This window comes from Dysidea avara, chromosome 4 (assembly GCF_963678975.1).
Source record: "Dysidea avara chromosome 4, odDysAvar1.4, whole genome shotgun sequence".
NCBI classification, from domain to species: Eukaryota; Metazoa; Porifera; class Demospongiae; order Dictyoceratida; family Dysideidae; genus Dysidea; species Dysidea avara.
In genome coordinates, this window is record NC_089275.1 from 36,116,791 (window position 1) to 36,139,796 (window position 23,006).

A 23,006-nucleotide genomic window follows, 5' to 3' on the forward strand; every position below is an offset into this window, starting at 1 on the left:
AGAGTGATTTGTTTCTCTCTCTCTACAGGGTGACTTGTTTCTAGCTGAACTCTCTACGGGTGACTTGAAATGTTACCGAACTCTCTACAAGGTGATTTGTTTCTAGCTAATCTCTCTACAGGGGACTTGTTCTAGCTGATCTCTCCACAGGGTGATTTGTTTCTATATAGCTGAACTCTCTCTACAGGTTGACTTGAAATTGAATGTAGTTGAACTTTCTACAGGGTGACTTGTTTCTAGATGAACTCTGTATGGGCCACTATGGGGTGACTTGAAATGTAGTTGAACTCGCTACAGGGTGACTAGTTTCTAACTGTTCTCTCTACAGGGTGGCTTAATTGCTTTAGCTAATCTCTAACTGAGACCTCAGTAATACTTTATTCTAACTGAAATCTTTACAGAAAGACTTGAAATGTAGTTGAACTCTTTACAGGGTGACTTGTTTCTAGCTGATCTTTCTACAGGGTGATTTATTATAGCTGATCTCTCTACAGTAGGGCTGGGTGATAGTGAATTTTTTAATGCCCGAATGATAGTAAGACACTGTTCAGGATAGATGATAGTATAACGATAATGAAAATTTACTTATTACCTTCACAGAGATATGCAAGGAGGGATATACGATATACTTAGGGATGTGTTTTTGACTAGGAGACTAAATAGCCTTTTTAGACTGATTTTTGCTCCCAAATATTATTTTTACAAGTGTTTTGTATGAATATTTGCATATTTGCATTTGTATTACTGTCCAATAGTAATTTTTCAAATGTATTGATAGGTGATACACAATAGTGATACTTTCCCAATATGTGACCGGGCCTGCAAAAACAGGGCATATGGGCACAAACTACACCTTGTCACACTACAGGTCATATCTCAGTTCTGGAAAGGAATATTTGCATTTTGTAACTTGCATCATAAAGCCAATTAAATGCGTACTAAGTGCTGAAAATTGCATTGCCATAGCATAATAGTACATAAAGGTACAAGTGATGGAAATTTGAAAAAGTAGGCAAAAATCATGTGCCTGCATGTCCCCTATTTTTGCAGGCCTTGTCACATATTCTGATAGGTTCATACTATCCCCCAGCCCTACTCTACAGGATGATTGTTTGCACCAGAGTGTACTATTAGCTAGGCATATGCAATGTGCAGTGACACATAATGAAATGCAAAAATTCATCAAAGTTTTTTGCTGATTGGACATTTTTTACAGATTTCACAAAGCTTTATACTACTAATGGTTCCTACATACAATGGTACAGCAGATGGAATATTTTACTTGAATTATAAGGCAGCTAGTATTAATACAGTGGCTATAATTATAATGAATGTATCTATACCAATACATTGACTGTCATGGTACGTAGTACTGAACTTATTACAACATGTTGCTAAATGTGTACATACAGTGTTGGGGTAATTACTTTTTACAAGTAACTCATTACTTATTACGATTATAATTACTTGCAACTGAAATTATTTAGTTACAGTTACATATGTAATACCCATAAAATAAAGTAACAAATAATATTACATATTATAATATTACTTTAATTTGTGTCCACTGCCTTAAGCTGTCATATGCACCGCATGTGCGACTGCCACCTTATCATGTGACATGACCATGCTGTTAGACAATGTGTAAATCTTGTGTGCAAGAGAAGGTAACTGGTCAGTAAGCTTCATTCATTAATTCAAGGTTATAGGCATTACTCAGTGGATTAGTGATGAGATTAGTAGATTAGTAACTTCGATTCATTACTTAATATTTTATTTTTTACATTACCTTCATTACTTAGATAATGCATTACATTTGCAAGTAAAATAACTTGAGTTATATTATTAGCACTTATAGTATATTTTGTTATACTACTTAGTTACTACAAAAGTAATAATATTACATAACTCATTACATAAGTAATTTGTTATACCGTTACGCTGTTTATTATGAACCACGGTAGTGGTTAATAATGGAGATTGCCTTTCTTTCCAAAATGCTAATAGAACACACACCTAAACTCCACCTTAGGGAGCTCCTCCAACCACAAAAGAAGTCTTAGAAATTAATTTGGGAGAATTATAGGTCCACTGGAAAATATGAAGTCAAAGCAGAACCAATAACAGTATTTTTAAAATAACTGAAATATGCCATTTTATTCATCTTATAATAATTATTACAAGGATTGATGGTCTGTACTGCATGTGTGCTTTAAGCATGTTCATGCTTTTACATTGTTGTTAAAATCATCATGAAAAGTGTTTTCTTCAACTATCGTACTATTTCCACTTTCCACTAATTTTATGCACGTATGTAAGTTGTATCTTGATTACATGTATACATGCAAAATACATGATTAATTAAGTGAATGAAGAACTGTTTCTTGTTCCACTATAACTTAATAAGTGAATGGATTTGTACATATTGTATATTGAATGTTAAGGGTTGGATGTATTGTTTTAATAATTCTTTCATCATGAAACATCATGCAATTTATATATATATATATATATATATATATATATAAATTGCATGATGTTATTCTGTTTTTTCCTTGGCGGTAGCTTTTGTTCCTTGGGGGGTGATTCCGTTTCCAAGTGTATATAGCGATTTGAATTTGGGAATATTATTTGTTTTGGCGGCCTCATCTATTAGTGTATAATCAGTTATGGTTTCTGGGTGGGTGAGTAATTCGAAGTATTCAATAGATGCGGCAGTAAGAGCGGCGGCCCAAATGATTAGTTATGAAGTAGCCATTGGGTTAATTATTTTATGTGTGTGTATTCCTGCAAATAGTTTTAATTTGAGTTATATAATTGCGGGGCAGGAGGGCATATGGTATGTAATACCGCTTTTTCCAATGTTTGTTTTATTTTGTGTTTCTGCCTTGGCTGAGATACATCGGGTTCCCTTTGATTTAACGGAAGGAGAATCTGAGTTAGTCTCTGGATATCATGTAGAATATGGGGGTGCCCTTTTTACTTTGTTTTTTTTTAGCAGAATATCTTCATCTTTTATTTATGGCGGTGTTTATTAGTATTTTGTTTTTTGGTGGGGGGTGATTATTTATTAAAGCGGTTTTTTTTGTATTCTTTTTTATTTGAGTTCGGGGAACCTTCCCTCGGGTTCAATATGATCAATTGATGGGTTTATTGTGGAAAGCTTATTTACCCTTAAGTCTAGCTTATTTAAGTTTAGTGTTCGGGGTTTTAGTTGGGTTGGTTTAATTGAAATTCCAATTCATCAATTTTATGAGTCTATTCTTGAATCATAAAATAGACACTTTGTATCAATTTTATGATTCTATTCTTGACTGAAATTTGGTATTCTGAATCCACAAATTGATAATTTAAATTAGCAATTTGTGTATTCAATGAATACAAAATGGACAATCAAAGATTATCCATTTTGTATTCTGAATGGCAAATGGATAATCTTCGATTATCCCTTTGCCATTCATTGAATACCAAATTACATTCAATTCTTGACTGTAATTTGGTATTCAGAATTGGGGAATTAAGCAGAATTCTAGTTAATTTTGCAATGAAAACAGCATGAAGAAAGGGGCCCACTTTAAAACTGATTACAAATATAGTGATAGATTTAAGGGAGCCGATAAATTTAAGTTATGTATGAAATTTGGGGTCTTTATTGGGTATGTTATTAGTGGTTCAAATAATTAGTGGAATATTTTTGGCACTGTTTTATTGCCCGAATGAAAAATTTGCCTTTTTGTCAATGGCAGCACTTAGTTGGGATGTGTTCAATGGGCATTTTTTAAGGTATTTTCATGCTAATGGGGCGTCTATGTTTTTTTTGTGTGTTTATTTGCATATGGGGAAAGGTCTTTATTATGGTGGGTATAGAAAGATAGCGGCATGATATGTGGGGATAGTAATATATCTAATTATGGTAGCAACGGCATTTTTAGGGTATGTTTTGCCTTGGGGACAAATGTCTTTTTGGGGGGCGGTAGTTATTACAAATTTTTTTTCTGCTATTCCTTATTTGGGGGAGAGCCTCGTTGTTTGGATTAGAGGTACGCCGGGGATTAGTAATGCGACTTTAAATGGTTTTTATAGTTTGCATTATTTGTTTCCTTTTGTTTTGTCCTTCTTGGTGTTAGTTCATTTGCATTTTTTGCATAAAGTGGGGTCGAATAATCCTATGGGTTTGTCCTCTGATGTAGAGAAAATTACGTTCCATCCTTATTATACGGTAAAGGATTTATCGGGAAATACGTTATTTTTTGTTTTGTTTGTTTTTATTGTTTATTTTTTTCCGTATTATTTTGGTGATGCCGAGAATTTTAAGGAGGCCGACTGTATAGTAACGTATTTCCCGATAAATCCTTTATGCAACCGATAAATCCTTTATGTTGGTGCCAATAAATCCTATTGTTGTTTCAAACTTGGATTCCTAACATATCCTATTATCAAATTCCCGAAGACTGTTCCAATACCGGCCCCACTACCGGCTACACCAATAGTCGCAGCACCGGCACCAACAAATTTAGCTGCCATCAACATATCTGACATTAATAGCAATTAACAAAATCAATTAATGTATTAATTGATTTTGTTAATTCACTTAATTTTGCTAATAACAAAAAGACCGTATAATCTTACCGATCTTTTTCATAAATTTTGAATACAAATGTTATGAATGGCAAATGGATAATCTTTGATTATCCATTTGCCATTCATTGAATACAAAATTACATTCAATTCTTGACTGTAATTTTGTATTCAGAATGGCAAATTAAGATACTAAATCAATAAATGGATTTAGTAGATTAATTTGCCATTCATTGATTTAATAAATGGCTATGCAATACCCATTTATTAGCAAAATTAAGTGAATTCAAGAAATTCACTTAATTTTGTTAATAACAATTAACAAAATCAATTAATGTATTAATTGATTCTGTTAATTGCTATTAAATCTGAATGGCAAATGGATAATCTTTGATTATCCATTTGCCATTCAATGAATACAAAAATTGACCAAAAATTACATTTTTGATCAATTTTTATATTCAACAAATAAACGCAAAATTAAGTTTTTTGTATTAAAAAATTAGTAACCTAAGCCCCCTAATCTTGAAGGCAAATGTCCGAACTTTCTTAGATGTTTGATATCTCTAATTAAATCTTTGTCTTAGTCTTATTTGCAAAATTTAATTTTAGATAGATTAATTTAAATTTTGCTATTTGTTTTTTTAACCAGAGCCACATGATTTGAGTTTAGCCAGAAGACAATTAACTTTCTTTCCTTTCGTACTCCAAATAACCAGAACTCTTTTTATAATTGAAGATAGAAACCGACCTGGCTCACGCCGGTCTAAACTCAAATCATGTGCGATTTTAATGGACGAACAGTCCAACCCTTGAAAGAACCTGCCCCTTCAGGATATCACAATTCAACATCGAGGTAGCAAACCTTGTCATCAATACGAGCTCTAAAACAAGATTACCCTGTTATCCCCACGGTAACTTTTATCCGTTTTCGCTTCCAAATAAAAGCGGATCATTATATACAACCATTTTATAGCCAAATTCTATTTAATTCAACAATAAGGCCAATGAAACTTGATTACCAGTTTCTCGCTCAGCTTTTTGAAAATTTGATGCGGGCGGGCGGTTATTATTCATTATTCATTATTTTTCCAAAAGCACAACACACATCCAAACATGAAGATTTCTGCCAAAAAACAGTGAGATCTATACACTGATTACTGCATTAAATAGCTAAAGTACGTTACTAATCTATAACAAGTGATTTTTCCATTAGAGTATAGCTGATTGCTCTATTAGAGTAAAAGTGACTGTTCTATTAGAGTATTTCGATCTGAAATACCAATAATGAAATTCCATGCGGGTGGATCAAAAGCATGCGGGCGATGACGCGAAACTGCTAATCAAGTTTCATTGGCCTAAATTATTCCAATTCGAGGTTCCCCCCTTATTGTCTTAACTTAAACTATTTTTTAAGTCCTTTGCCCCTTAGTTACTTTTTTATAAGGGTGTCGCCCCAACAAAACTACCTAAGTTAGATTCTTCCAACCATATAGTAAAGCTCATGGGGTCTTCTCGTCTTTCAATTATTCTATAGCATCTTCACTACAATTTCAATTTCATAAAGTTTAGTGTAGAGACAGTTGAGCACTCGTGCAACCTTCATACTTGCCAACAATTAATTGGCGACTGATTACGCTACTTTCATACGGTCAGGATACCGCAGCCGTTAAATTATCTTTTTTACTCATTATTATTAATAACCACCGGGCAGGTCTCACCCCCATTCTTTTCTAGAAGCTATGTTTTTAATAAACAGTCGGCGCCCACACTCTCTTTTTTCTCGAAATCTTACAAAAGAATTTTGCCTAGTTCCTTTACACTAATTCTCTCACTACTCAATTTATAACCTTCCTTTAATCTTCAATTTAGTTTATAAATTGCTCGCCCACTCTTGTCAGATAATATCCTTTTGGTTGCCCTAATACACCCAGTACCAACCAACTAATTATTAATCCCTTGGGCTCCATATTACTCATATTTGCATTATTGCTGCTAATAACACTTTCGTTATATCTTTATAGCACATTCTACTACCCAATCAAAAGTTTCAATTTCCATTTAATCCACCTACATTTTTTAGACTCTTTGCTTAAATCCCACGTTATTACACTTTTTTTAAAAGATGGCTACTTCCAAGCCTACTTCACAGTCATCTACAAAAATATCTATTACAAACTTAATTTAGAAATGCTTTTAACTTTTCTCCGGGTTGTTCCCCTTTTGAGTTAGGACCTTACGCCCTAGCCCTATATAATTAACCCTTATATTTGTTAACATCAAATTCTATTATATTTTACATACTAATTTATAAACTCAACAATAATATAAAAACTAATCTTATCACTAAAATGACTTTCGTAGAAAACCAGCTATTTTCAAGTTCGATTGGCCTTTCACCCCTAATTATAGGTCATCCGAGGTTTTTGTCACAACCACCGGTTCATTCCTCCCCTACATGGACACATAGATTCAAATTACCCATAACTAGATCACTTGATATCGGGATTTTTGACTTTAAATCTCACATTCAATCTCATTACAAATCTCTTTTTGCCAAAAACTTCTTGCAAATCCCTAATACTAAAGGTACGGTATCACTATCTGCCAAAACAACAAATTTCATAACTTTCCTTCACAGTACTCTTCACTATCGATGACAAAATTAATAAAAAATTCCATTCTCCATTACTTTCTTTTTTATTTTCCAAAACCCCCTTTATACTAAGATGATTCCTTTTTTTAATATTCTAAAAGACTCCTTCATCCCAAATAACTTCCAACTTTACAATGTCTCGCTTCTATCCAAAATATTAATTGCAAAAACTTATATCGCATATTAAATTTCTATTTAATTTGCACAATTTAATTTTGCTTAATTTTAGATTATTCTTTATCTCTAGTCTCCATCTGTTGTTCTTTATACTAATTCTAAATTAATAAATTAATAAAACCTGAATACAAAAATTGATCAAAAATGTAAAGGAAAAAACAAATATATATATATATATATATTTGTTAATGTACAAACTCAATCATGAGTATATTCGTACATAAGAAGTTAGCTACTTATTTACAAATTGTTAAATAAATCAAGAGATGGAGCTTGGATACGTAGTTGTAAACTGAGTGCTGTTGGTTAACATGCATAATGTGAGTGTAAATTCTGTGTTAATATTCGTATGCAAAACTTGTATGAAATGTACACACATTATATATTAATACAATGTCAATATCATGTCCTGTACAAAAGCTCCAATAGCAACTTATTGCATATTTTCATATACTACAGCAAACTAGCCAATAAAATTAGTATATCACTTGTACATTTGATATACACATCTGATTGGCTAAAACTTTTTGATAGTGTTTAGTTGTTTTACCAGTTAGGCATGTCCAACTTGACAACTACTGCTGCCATAGTAACCAGTACATGTTACTTAGCAAAAATATGGTTGCCTAGCAACCATTATAGGCAATTGCTACTAATTCTAAAAGACCTTTGACACCACAGCAACAGTTACCACCAAAAATGCATGTAACTGGGTCAGGTTTAAATTTTACAGTTGCTACGGATTGTTCGACCAATTTTCAAGAAGATTGCAGGCTGCAACACATGTTCATACTCCTTAAACATGCTAATCACAAGGGATTACTTACCAGCACTAATAATGGTGTAAAAACATCAGAAGTTGCTGTTACTGATTCCAGGTGCATGGGAGACGAGATATTGTATTAACATATAATTATATATTATACTACATTCAGATTTTGCCTCGCACTATAACACCTTTTCTAAGTTTGTATATTTTTGGGTATATATTTCGAACACTATGATATATCTGTAGTATAACGTATATTATATAAAATATTTATCAATAGCATAATACAGTGTGTACATTAGAACTCCTTATGAAAATTTTCAGTACAACTTGCATGCAGGTGGTATTTTGTGCAGTGCTCCTAAAATGAATGCTAAACAAGTCAGCTTTGCTGCACATATTCATAAGATAATAATTCAGCTGCAATATGAACATTCTAGGGGCAAAACTGTCAAACACCAGTCCAACAAAATAAAATTAGAGTGAACAAACATATCTTTATCAAAGATGGTCTATACTTCAACTGTCAAGTCAAATCACTATTAAGAAGTCATTGACTACTTTACATAGCAAGGTAGTAAGCATATGAAATATTAGTTCAGCAAATTATTATGCCTGTTAATGTTACAACATTGCTATGTTACAAGGTGTAGAAAAATACAGACTAAATAATTAGCATATATTTCTAAGATACAAAATACAAATTAGTTACTATCAGGTGTATGTATGATAACTACTTTTACTAATATAACTACCTTGCATTGCACACATGTACAGTCACACATAAAAGTCACAAATAGTTAGTTGATATCATAATGCATTGAAACACTGTAATTGAAAAATTATTAAGTAGGGTCCAGGGATGTTTCCACCATTCAAATTATCTATACTATTTTAATCCAAAAGGAGACACAAAAGAGAACTTGCCCATATGGTGGTCGTTCTATTAGAGTATTTGACTGACTGCTTTATTAGAGTATCACCATCTTGCATTAAAAAATTTGGGGATGGGGCAGGTGCCTCTTTCTGGATTCGCCACACAGTAGATGCACACTTGACCTGCTAGGATTTTTGGGTAACTGAAATGTATGTGGTCCTTGTATGCCAATTCTATGACAATTTACTTTAGGTACATAACTGAATTACTAACCAATTGCAAGTTTGTGTGATGAAAAATACACATATTATGGAGTGTCAGTTGCTCCACTTCGAATATACTTCAACTTATAACAGCTCAATACTGGTGGTAGGCGCAGAGAACAATACAATGACAAATTTGACTGTGACTCAATCAGTAACCATTAGTGTAGGAGAAACAACTGTTGATCTTATTCCTGGTAGACATTATTCTTTTGTGATTAACAGGCTTCAAACTATGTACATTGGATCATTTTATGATTTGACTGGAACTAAAATTGTAACTGACAAATAGTGTTCAGCGGTCATTAATAATGGTTATAACTATTTAAATGAACAGATTCCATCTACTTCAAGATGGGGTAAAATTTTCTGTGTACTTCCTTTGTCAACTCTAGGATCATATTATGCTCTTAAGATTGTTGCTGCATACAACTACGTACACAAATGTCATTATTTACTGTAATAATTCAAGAGATACATTTAAGCTCAATGAATGCATGTTGGATCCAGAACCACAAAAGGCACATGCCACGAGCAGGGGCGGATGTAGAGGGGGGGGGGGGGGGGGGGCTAAGGGGGCTGTAGACCCCCTTTCCTTTCTAAGTTAGTACTTGGCCAATAAAACCCTAAATCTTCTATGTGTATCAAAAGCAGACTTATTTCAGAACTATGCATCACTACCAACACAAATAATGTCTATGTAACTATACCTATTGTTCAACTCTGTTGCAGGAGAGTATGTATAGCTTCCTTTTCCTCAAGAGCTCTTCAAAAACAAGTTTTGTTTGTGGGTTGCATCTCCAGTTACAAAAGTTTTAATTGTGAGTTTTGTTCTATTCAGGTAATTAGCAGTGTTTTCCACTATGGCTATAAAAGGTGATTAGTGTGGTTTTCATATTTTAAAATGAATTATATGATTCAAAAAGTGTTAGTTGGTTTAATTGGTTAGATTTATCAAGCTTCAGTATAATAATTATGTTGCTAGCTAGTCTACCAACTCAGCCCTTTAGCAAACTGTAGTCTTTTGGTAATTTGCAGTCTCATAAGGCAGCTATATATTAATAGCATATTCATCCACTTTTGTCTTTGAATGTAAGATCTGTATCAGTTACCTTCTGATATGACCCCATGCTGTGGGTTATGGTGCTGGCATTTGTAGCTGTTCAGTCTTCACAACCCTGCAGATATAATAAGTTGACTATCACAACAACAAATTCAGGAAGCCCATAAATGCAAATATAGTTGCACTTTGCTAAGGATTGCCAGTGGACTAGCTAATTGCTACTAGTACCCTTCACTGCATTCTGCTTTTCAGTACACTTTATTGGTGTTATGGCTAACAAAGTGTCACTAGGCTAAGGAGCATGCATACTAATAATTGTACATGATGTTCAACACCACTACTACTTAGCTATACATGTTTCTAAATGCTTAGTAGCTACAAATGAAAAGATTATCACGCATGCATGATAACTATACTCAATGCACATTGCAATCAGTCTTGATTTAATGGAAAAGTAAAATTTGAATGATATGTAATAAACCGGAATTCCATTATTTTCCACTGAAAACCTGCTAAAATACTCTCAGATTCACCTTTAGAGGGCCTAATTTTCAAAAATTTCCTGGGGGGGGCATGCCCCCAAACCCCCCTAGGTTGGCATGCTTCACATGCTAGTGTGCTTTGCACACTAATGTAGTCAATATTCCAAATAGCTGATTTGACCATGGATACTACGTGAATCTTACAACTAGGGCCTTGTGGGAAGGCTTGGTATCTTCTAAAGTCTGGTTAGTTACCTATGCCCCTTTCCAGCTTAGCTCCACCTTTCAAAAAATCCTAGATCTGCCTCTGACGAGAGAGTTTGTTATAGTGGCACAAAATGGTGGACCTGCACTGCTTTGCTTGACAGATAGGCAAGCCGGCAGACCAAAATTCAGGTTTGGCGACTTTCTCCGTCTGTAAGGTTTTTCTGTGGTTGATGTGACGTAGATGGATTAGGACTATTCCCTAAGGGTGATTTTCATCATGTATGCTATTTCAATGGTTTTGACAGATAGCATCTTGGTGAAACTGTAGGAGGAAAACAGTATCATTTTGATTATTTGACATGAATTTACTACATTATGGCTTCAGTAGTTATTAATCAAGACACACGGTAGTGTGTCGTGCGGCCCAAGAAGCCGGCGCGTAACACCCGTGAGTATATTGACAGGAAGAAAGAAAACGCAATTTTCGCACCTCCGTAGCTCTGTGCTTCCTTGATGAAACAAGACGATTTTTGCTGTGGACATGCCCTCCAACTGCAGCACTCCACATTCCAAATTTGAGCGAAATCGCTTTGCGCGTTCCCGAGATATGCGACTTCAAAAATTGGCTCAGTTTCTTCGTTTTTTTTTCTTCTTATTTTTCTTTTTCTTGTCGCACACTTACAAAAATTGCTATAAAACGCGAACTCCATATCCGATTGCCTTGAAATTTGGCACACAGAAAGGGGATATAAAGGCGCATCTCGGTACCAACTTTGGCTGGAATACGATAAACAGTCAAAGAGTTATGAGCGATTATTCACGAAAAATAACACCAATATGTTGTCACGCCTACAGGGTAAACCGCGTATGGGAAGAAGCTGAAAATTGGTGGGTGAATGGGTTAACTATTGAACCTCAAACCTTTTGTGGTTTGAAAGAAATCGAGCTAAAAAACAGGAAGATACAACGAAAAAACCAACAGTGTGTAACAATTACGCAATCGAGATTAGCTAATAAAAAAAACGACTGCTTGCCACGCCTACCAGATAAACCGCTTGGGGTAATGCTTTGAAAATCGTTGTACAGATGGAGTAATCATCTTAGAAAGGCTCATCAATGGTGTAGAAGAATCAGACTTAAAGCCACGGAGTTATAACACGAAATCTAACTTGGTGCAGCAAGTGCGAGATCGAGATACTCTAATAGGGCAGTCACCCTGAAGAGAATTCAAGAGATCAACTAGAAACAAGAAACCTGTATAGAGATCAGCTACACACAAGTCACCCTGTAGAGAGATCAGCTAGAAGAAGTTACCTTGTATGGAGTTCATGCAACTATGGAAAGGGATAGTTCAACTAGAAAAAATCACCTTGTAGAGTTCAGCTACAAAGAAACCACCATGTAGAGAGTTCAGCTACAAACAAATCGCCCTGTGGAGAGATCAATAGAAGAAGTTACCTTGCAGAGAGTTCAGCTACAAAGAAACCATCATGTAGAGAGTTCAGCTACAAACAAATCTCCCTGTAGAGAGATTAGCTAGAAGAAGTTACCTTGTAGAGAGTTCAGCTTCAAACAAATCACCCTGTAGAAAGATCAGCTAGAAGAGGTCACCTTGTAGAGAGTTCAGTTACAAAGAAACCACCATGTAGAGAGCTCAGCTACAAACTAGTGACTTTGTAGAGACATCAGCTAGAAGAAGTTACCTTGTAGAGAGTTCAGCTACAAAGAAACCATTCTTTAAAGAGCTCAGCTGCAAACAAATCACCTGTACAGAATTCAGCTACAAATAAATCACCCTGTAGAAAGATGAGCTAGAAAAAGTTACCTTGTAGAGAGTTCAATTACAAAGAAACCACCATGTAGAGAATTCAGCTACAAACTAGTGACCCTGTAAAGACATCAGCTAGAAGAAATTACCTTGAGAGAGTTCAGCTACAAAGAAACCATTATTTAAAGAGCTCAGCTGCAAACAAATCACCTATACAGAATTCAGCTACAAACAAATCACCATGTAGAGAGATCAGCTAGAAGAAGTTATCTTGTAGATAGTTCAGCTACAAGCAAATCACCCTGTAGAGAGATCAGCTAGAAGAAGTTTACTTGTAGAGAGTTCAGCTACAAAGAAACCATCATTTAGAGAGTTCAGCTTCAAACAAATCACCTGTAGAGAGTTCAGCTACAAACAAATCTCCTGTAGAGAGATCAGCTAGAAGAAGTTACCTTGTAGAGAGTTCAGCTACAAACAAATCACCCTGTAGAAAGATCAGCTAGAAGAAGTCACCTTGTAGAAAGTTCAGTTACAAAGAAACCACCATGTAGAGAGTTCAGCTACAAACTAGTCACCTTGTAGAGACATCAGCTAGAAGAAGTTACCTTGTAGAGAGTTCAGCTACAAAGAAACCATTCTGTTTAGAGCTCAGCTGCAAACAAATCACCTGTACAGAATTCAGCTACAAACAAATCATCCTGTAGAGAGGTCAGCTAGAAGAAATTACCTTGTACATAGTTCAGCTACAAAGAAACCACCAAGTAGAGAGTTCAGCTGCAAAGAAATCACCCTGTATAAAATTCTGCCACAAACAAATTGCCCTGTAGAAAGATCAGTTAGAAGAAGTTACCTTTTTAGAGAGTTCAGCTACAAAGAAACCATTCTGTAAAGAGCTCAGCTGCAAACATATCACCTGTACAGAATTCAACTACAAACAAATCACCCTGTAGAGAGATCAGTAAGAAGAAGTTACCTTGTAGAGAGTGAAACTACAAACAAATCATCCTATTGAAAGATCAGCTAGAAGAAGTCACCTTGTAGAAAGTTCAGTTACAAAGAAACCACCTTGTAGAGACATCAGCTAGAAAAGTTACCTTGTAGAGAGTTCAGCTATAAACAAATCTTCCTGTAGAGAGATCAGTTTGAAGAAGTTACCTTTTAGAGAGTTCAGTTACAAAGAAACCATTCTGTAAAGAGCTCAGCTGCAAACAAGTCACCTGTACAGAATTCAGCTACAAACAAATCACCTGTAGAGAGTTCAGCTACAAACAAATCTCCCTGTAGAGAGATCAGCTAGAAGAAGTTACCTTGTAGAGAGTTCAGCTACAAAGAAACCATTCTGTTTAGAGCTCAGCTGCAAACAAATCACCTGTACAGAATTCAACTACAAACAAATCACCCTGTAGAGAGATCAGCTAGAAGAAGTTACCTTGTAGCGAGTTCAGCTATAAAGAAACCACCATGTAGAGAGTTCAGCTGCAAAGAAATCACCCTGTATAAAATTCTGCCACGGACAAATTGCCCTGTAGAAAGATCAGTTAGAAGAAGTTACATTGTAGAGAGTTCAGCTACAAAGAAACCATTCTGTAAAGAGCTCAGCTGCAAACAAATCACCTGTACAGAATTCTGCCACAAGCAAATTTCCCTGTAGAAAGATCAGTTAGAAGAAGTTACCTTGTATATAGTTCAGCTACAAACAGATCTCCCTGTAGAGAGATCAGCTAGAAGAAATTACTTTGTAGAGAGTTCAGCTACAAAGAAACCACCATGTAGAGAGTTCAGCTGCAAAGAAATCACCCTGTAGAAAATGCAGCCACAAACAAATTGCCCTGTAGAAAGATCAGTTAGGATAAGTTACCTTTTAGAGAGTTCAGCTACAAAGAAACCACCCTGTAGAGAGATCAACTAGAAGAAGTTACCTTGTAGATCGTTCAGCTACAAACAAATCACCCTGTAGAAAGATCAGCTAGAAGAAGTTACCTTGTAGAGAGTTCAGCTACAAAGAAACCATTTTGTAAAGAGCTCAGCTGCAAACAAATCACCTGTACAGAATTCAGCTACAAACAAATCACGCTGTAGACAGATCAGCTAGAAGAAGTTACCTTGTAGAGAGTGAAGCTACAAACAAATCATCCTATTGAAAGATCAGCTAGAAGAAGTCACCTTGTAGAAAGTTCAGTTACAAAGAAACCACCATGTAGAGAGTTCAGCTAGAAACAAGTCACCCTGTAGAGAGTTCAGCTAGAAACAAGTCACCCTGTAGAGAGTTCAGCTAGAAGAAGTTTCATTGTAGAGAGTTCAGCTACAAAGAAATCTCCCTGTAGAGAGATCAGCTAGAAGAAATTACCTTGTAGGAAGTTCAGCTACAAACAAATCTCCCTGTAGAGAAATCAGCTAGAAGAAATTACCTTGTAGAGAGTTCAGCTACAAGAAACCATTCTGTAAAGAGCTCAGCTGCAAACAAATCACCTGTACAGAATTCCAAACAAATCACCCTGTAGAGAGATCAGCTAGAAGATATTACCTTGTAGATAGTTCAGCTACAAACAAATCACCCTGTAGAAAGATCAGTTAGAAGAAGTTCCCATTTAGAGAGTTCAGCTACAAAGAAACCATTCTGTAAAGAGCTCAGCTGCAAACAAATCACCTGTACAGAATTCAGATCACCTGTAGAGAGCTCAGCTACAAACATATCTCCCTGTAGAGAGATCAGCTAGAAGAAATTACCTTGTAGAGAGTGAAGCTACAAACAAATCACCTTATTGAAAGATCAGCTAGAAGAAGTCACCTTGTAGAAAGTTCAGTTACAAAGAAACCACCATGTAGAGAGTTCAGCTACAAACTAGTCACCTTGTAGAGACATCAGCTAGAAAAGTTACCTTGTAGAGAGTTCAGCTATAAAGAAACCATTCTGTAAAGAGCTCAGCTGCAAACAAATCACCTGTACAGAATTCAGCTACAAACAAATCAGCCTGTAGAGAGATCAGCTAGAAGAAATTACCTTGTAGATAGTTCAGCTACAAACAAATCACCCTGTAGAAAGATCAGTTAGAAGAAGTTACTTTGTAGAGAGTTCAGCTACAAAGAAACCGTGAAGAGCTCAGCTGCAAACAAATCACCTGTACAGAATTCAGCTACAAACAAATCACCCTGTAGAGAGATCAGCTAGAAGAAGTTACCTTGTAGATAGTTCAGCTACAAACAAATCTCCCTGTAGAGAGATCAGCTAGAAGAAATTACCTTGTAGAGAGTTCAGCTACAAACAAACCATCATGTAGAGAGTTCAGCTGCAAAGAAATCACCACTGCCCAAATTTCAAGGCAATAGCTCTTTCCAATCTGAAGTTATCAATTGTCAAAGTTGGCAAATTGGATGTGTGGAAGGCCCCTTTTCGCAAATCCGGTCACATATGTATTATATGTGACCAGATTTACGAAAAAGGGTCTTCCACATACATCCAATTCTATGAACTTGAATGACCATACCTTTGTGCTCAAAGAAAATACTATCTAATCCAAAACAGCCAAGCTGTAAAAAAAGTGTGCGGCCCTCAGAAAGGCTATGGTGAAAAAAGATGTGAAATCCAAGGTGGCGGCCAAGAAATGGCTGTGATGGTAGGTTAATGGTAAAAATTTTAATAACGACAATTCAGGTGAATTTTTGTGCCGCTTCACAAAATTTACCTAAATTGTCATTATTAAAATTTTTACCATTAACCTACCATCACAGCCATTTCTTGGCCGCCACCTTGGATTTCACATCTTTTTTCACCATAGCCTTTCTGAGGGCCGCACACTTTTTTTACAGCTTGGCTGTTTTGGATTAGATTTCATTTCTTTTTGTATTTGTATACCAGCTTTGGGACTTTTTTAACCCACATTTTTTTTCTTTACTACAGGAAGAAGAAAAGATGAAGTAGATGTACTTTAAATATTTTATCAGTAAATGTACAAATTATATATACTGTATAATACATAGTTGACCGCATTTGCGAAAAGGGGTCTTCCACGCACATCCAATTTGCCAACTTTGACAATTGATAACTTCAGATTGGAAAGAGCTATTGCCTTGATATTTGGGCAGTGGTGAGCACCACTATAGCTGAATACATGGTGCAATTTTCAGGTTAATATGTTACTTGAACACTGAGTTATGGTCTCCAACGTTTACGGAATTGGATGTGTGTGGAAGACCCCTTTTCGCAAATCTGGTCACATAAATTATATTGATTACAGAAATCTCCATGGTGGTTTCTTTGTAACTGAACACTCTACAAGGTGACTTCTTCTAATTGCTCTCTCTACAGGGTGAATTGTTTGTAGCTGAACGATCTACAAGGTAACTTCTTCTAGCTGATCTCTCTACAGGGTGATGTGTTTGTAGCTGAATTTTGTATAGGTGATTTGTTTGCAGCTGAGCTCTTTACAGAATGGTTTCTTTGTAGCTGAACTCTCTAAAAGGTAACTTCTTCTAACTGATCTTTCTACAGGGCAATTTGTTTCTGGCAGAATTTTCTACAGGGTGATTTCTTTGCAGCTGAACTCTCTACATGGTGGTTTCTTTGTAGCTGAACTCTCTACAAGGTAATTTCTTCTAGCTGATCTCTCTACAGGGAGATTTGTTCGTAGTTGAATTCTGTACAGGTGATTTGTTTGCAGCTGAGCTCTTTACAAAATGGTTTCTTTGTAGCTGAACTTTCTCCAAGGTAACTTCTTCTAACTGATCTTTCTACAGGGTGATTTGTTTGTAACTGAACTATCTGCAAGGTAATTTCTTCTTGCTGATCTCTCTACAGGGTGATTTGTTTGTAGCTGAATTCTGTACAAGTGATTTGTTTGCAGCTGAGCTCTTTACAGAATGGTTTCTTTGTAGCTGAACTCTCTACAGGGTGATTTGTTTGTAGCTGAAATCCCTACAAGGTAACTTCTTCTAGCTGATCTCTCTACAGGGTGATTTGTTTGTAGCTGAACTCTCTACAGGTGATTTGTTTGTAGCTGAATTCTCTACAAGGCGATACTTCTAGGTGATCTCTCTACAGGATTCCTTGTTTCTAACTGAACTCTCAACAGGGTAATCTGTTCATAGCTGAACTTTCTACTGGGTGATTTGTTTGCAGCTGAACTCTCTAAATGGTGGCTTCTTTGTAGCTGAACTCTCTACAATGTGACTTCTTCTAGCTGAACTCTCTACAAGGTGACTTGTTTCTAGCTGATCTCTCTACAGGCTGACTTGTTTCTAGCTGAACTCTCTACAGGTGATTTGTTTGTAGCTGAACTCTCTACATGGTGGTTTCGTTGTAGCTGAACTCTCTACAAGGTAACTTCTTCTAGCTGATCTTTTTACACTGCATATTTGTTTGTAGCTGAGTTCTCTACAGGGTGATTTGTTTGCAGCTGAACTCTCTACATGGGAGTTTCATTGTAGCTGAACTCTCTACAATGTGACTTCTTCTAGCTGAACTCTCTACAGGGTGACTTGTTTCTAGCTGAACTCTCTACAGGTGATTTGTTCGCAGCTGAACTCTCTACATGGTGGTTTCTTTGTAGCTGAACTCTCTACAAGGTAACTTCTTCTAGCCGATCTTTCTACAAGGTGATTGAGTTTTTTGCAGCTGAACTCTTTACATGGTGGTTGCTTTGTAGCTGAAGTCTCTAAAAGGTGACTTCTTCTAGCTGAACTCTCTACAGGATGATTTGTTTGCAGCTGAACTCTCTACGTGGTAGTTTCTTTGTAGCTGAACTCTCTACAATGTGACTTCTTCTAGCTGAACTCTCTACAGGGTGACTTGTTTTTAGCTGATGTCTCTACAGGGTGACTTGTTTCTAGCTGAACTCTCTACAGGTGATTTGTTTGCAGCTGAACTCTCTACATGGTGGTTTCTTTGTAGCTGAACTCTCTACAAGGTAACTTCTTCTAGCTGATCTCTCAACAGGGTGATTTGTTTGTAGCTGAATTCTCTACAGGGTGATTTATTTGCAGCTTAACTCTCTACAAGGTGACTTCTTCTAGCTGAACTCTCTACAGAGTGATTGATTTTTTTTGCAGCTGAACTCTCTACATGGTGGTTTCTTTGTAACTTAACTCTCTACAGGGTGATTTGTTTGTAGCTGAACTCTCTACAGGGTGATCTGTTCATAGCTGAACTCCCTATGAGGTAACTTCTTCTAGCTAATCTTTCTACAGGGCGATTTGTTTGTAGCTGAGTTCTCTACAGGGTGATTTGTTTGCAGCTGAACTCTACATGGTAGTTTCTTTGTAGCTCTACAGTGTGACTTCTTCTAGCCGAACTCTCTACAAGGTGACTTGTTTCTAGCTGATCTCTCTACAGGGTGATTTGTTTCTAGCTGAACTCTCTACAGGTGATTTGTTTGCAGCTGAACTCTCTACATGGTTTATTTCTTTGTAACTGAACTCCCTGCAAGGTGACTTCTTCTAGCTGATCTCTCTACAGGGAGATTTGTTTGTAGCTTAACTCTCTACAGGTGATTTGTTTGCAGCTGAACTCTCTACATGATGGTTTCTTTGTAGCTGAACTCTATACAAGGTAATTTCTTCTAGCTGATCTCTCTACAGGCCGATTTGTTTGTAGCTGAACTCTCTACATGATGGTTTCTTTGTAGCTGAACTCTCTACAAGGTGATTTCTTCTATAGCTGATCTTTCTACAAGGTGATTTGTTTGTACCTGAACTATCTACATGATGGTTTCTTTTTAGCTGAACTCTCTACAAGGTAACTTCTTCTAGCTGATCTCTCTACAGGACAATTTGTTTGTACCTGAACTCTCACATGATTGTTTCTTTGAAGCTGAACTCTCTACAAGGTGATTTCTTCTAGCTGATCTTTCTACAGGGTGATTTGTTTGTAGCAGAACTCTCTACAAGGAAACTTCTTCTAGCTGATCTCTCTACAGGGAGATTTGTTTGTAGCTGAACTCTCTATACATGATTTGTTTGCAGCTGAATTCTCTATATGATGGTTTCTTTGTAGCTGAACTCTCTGCAAGGTAACTTCTTCTAGCTGATCTCTTTACAGGGTGAATTGTTTGTAGCTGAACGATCTACAAGGTAACTTCTTCTTACTTATCTCTCTACAGGGTGATTTGTTTGTAGCTGAACTTTCTACAAGGAAACCTCTTTTAACTGAGTTCTGTACAGGGTGAATTGTTTGTAGCTGAACTATCTACAAGGTAACTTCTTCTAGCTGATCTCTCTACAGGGTGATTTGTTTGTAGCTGAATTCTGTATAGGTGATTTGTTTGCAGCTGAGCTCTTTACAGAATGGTTTCTTTGTAGCTGAACTCTCTACAAGGTAACTTCTTCTAGCTGATGTATCTACAGGGTCACTAGTTTGTAGCTGAATTCTCTACATGGTGGTTTCTTTGTAACTGAACTATCTACAAGGTGACATCTTCTAGCTGATCTTTCTACAGGGTGATTTGTTTGTAACTGAACTCTCTACAAGAAAACTTCTTCTAACTGATGTCTGAACAGGGTGAAATGTTTGTAGCTGAACTCTCTACAGGGTGATTTGTTTGTAGCTGATCTCTGTACAGGTTACTTATTTCTAACTGATCTCTTGAATTCTGTTCAGGGTGACTGCTCTATTAGGATGACTACTCTATTAGAGTATCTCGATCTCGCACTTGCTACACCAAGTTGGATTTCGTGTTATAACTCCGTGGCTTTAAGTCTGATTCTTCTACACCATTGAAGAGCCTTTCTAAGATGATAACTCCATCTGTACAGCGATTTTCAAAGCATTACCCCAAGTGGTTTATCTGGTAGGCGTGGCAAGCATAATAATAATAATAATAATAATAATAAAAAATTAGCTAATCTCGATTGCGTAATTGTTACACACTGTTGATTTTTTCGCTGTATCTTCCTGGTTTTTAGCTCGATTTCTTTCAAACCACAAAAGGTTTGAGGTTCAATAGTTAACCTATTCACCCACCGATTTTCAGCTTCTTCCCATAAGCGGTTTACCCTGTAGGCGTGACAACATATTGGTGTTATTTTTCGTGCATAATCGCTCATAACTCTTTGCCTGTTTATGGTATTCCAGCCAAAGTTGGTACCGAGATGCGCCTTTATACCCCCTTCTGTGTGCCAAATTTCAAGGCAATCGGATAACGCGTTCGCGTTTTATAGCAGTTTTTGTAAGTGTGCGAAAAGAGGAAGAAAAATAAGAAGAAGAAAAAAACGAAGAAACTAAGCCAATTTTTGAAGTCGCATATCTCAGGAATGCCTGAAGCGATTTCGCTCAAATTTGGAATGTGGAGTGCTAAAGGTGGAGGGAAGCTACACAGCAAAATTTGTCTTGTTTCATCAAGGCAGCACAGAGCTACGGAGGTGCGAAAATTGCGTTTTCTTTCTTCCTGTCAATATACTCACGGGGTTGCGCGCCGGCTTCTTGGGCCGCACGACACACTACCGTTTGTCTTGATCCTGAAATTTTGTTCATGTATTAACCTATGCTGTTACTCATCACTGTCCAAATTTCAAGGCAATACTATTTTCCTATCTAACATTATGAACTGCCAAAGTTCGTAAATTGGATGTGTGTGGAAGACCCCTTTTCGCAAATCCGTTCACATATATATAATTTGTACATTTACTGATAAAATATTTAAAGTACATCTACTTCATCTTTTCTTCTTCCTGTAGTAAAGAAAAAAAACATACTAGGTTAAAAAAGTCCCAAAGCTGGCCATAGGCCGGCTTTGGGGTATACAAATACAAAAAGAAATGAAATCTAATCCAAAACAGCCAAGAAATGGCTGTGATGGTAGGTTAATGGTAAAAATTTTAATAATGACAATTCAGGTAAATTTTGTGAAGCGGCACAAAAATTCACCTGAATTGTCGTTATTAAAATTTTTACCATTAACCTATCATCACAGCCATTTCTTGGCCGCCACCTTGGATTTCACATCTTTTTTCACCCTAGCCTTTCTGAGGGCCGCACACTTTTTTTACAGCTTGGATTTCACATCTTTTTTCACCATAGCCTTTCTGAGGGCCGCACACTTTTTTTACAGCTTGGCTGTTTTGGATTAGATACTATTACCAGTAATTTACTAGACTGTGATAACTTGTGTGATTAGTACATTAACTTGAGAGGCCGGCTTTGGGGTATACAAATACAAAAAGAAATGAAATCTAATCCAAAACAGCCAAGCTGTAAAAAAAGTGTGCGGTCCTCAGGAAGGCTAGGGTGAAAAAAGATGTGAAATCCAAGGTGGCGGCCAAGAAATGGCTGTGATGGTAGGTTAATGGTAAAAATTTTAATAACGACAATTCAGGTGAATTTTTGTGCCGCTTCACAAAATTTACATGAATTGTCATTATTAAAATTTTTACCATTAACCTACCATCACAGCCATTTCTTGGCCGCCACCTTGGATTTTACATCTTTTTTCACCATAGCCTTTCTGAGAGCCGCACACTTTTTTTACAGCTTGGCTGTTTTGGATTAGATACTATTACCAGTAATTTACTAGACTGTGATAACTTGTGTGATTAGTACATTAACTTGAGATGACTATAATAATAGGATATATACATAAGCATCGCAACTGCCTTACAAGGCAATACATTATCTGTACAAGCAGCTTTTCCTATTAAGGAAATACACAACAGTATAAAAATACTACAACTCACATGTACTATCAACAGTTCACAGTCAATTATTGCTGTAGTAAACCAGAGTTGATCAGTGTTGGCTAGTCTACAATGACCACTATTATAACACTAGTAGTTCTAGTTAGTCTAGGAATAGTACTAGTTGATGCTGATGATAATGAGTAGTATAATTCGTGATAATGATCCAATTGAGAACTGCTGCGATCTTGGTTTTGGCCATTCTAAATTTAATTCAGTTGTTAACAAGCCTAAAGTGTATGATGTGAAGAATTTGTGTGGAAACTGTCCCATAAATTTCCATTTTAAGTGGAAGTGTAATAACAAAACTAAATAAAAGATTACCTAGCAACAATAGAATAAACTAGTTAATGCATTATTATATATATACCTGAAATAAATTGGCTTGATTGGATGCAAATTAATAATGGTTGCTATGTTTTAGCCAATCAGAACGCAGTTTTTTACTTGTGTATTTGTATGCATATATCAAAATCTATATTATGTTTATGTTTACAATGCTA

The 23,006-nt window shown here is 36.2% G+C and overlaps 2 protein-coding genes across 2 annotated transcripts in view; one reads left to right on the top strand and one right to left on the bottom strand.

The window, feature by feature from the left end:
* The window catches only part of LOC136254845 (structural maintenance of chromosomes protein 1A-like), a 155,410-nt gene that overhangs the window by 59,301 nt on the left and 73,103 nt on the right, over positions 1–23,006 (bottom strand). The window lies entirely within an intron of this gene.
* On the top strand, positions 2,541–3,230 carry LOC136253808 (NADH-ubiquinone oxidoreductase chain 1-like; the record flags this gene model as incomplete). The annotated part of the gene is given in 2 exon segments (XM_066046467.1): positions 2,541–2,987; positions 2,989–3,230. Coding segments are annotated over 2 exon segments (687 nt in total), but the record flags the coding sequence as incomplete, so codon positions are not given.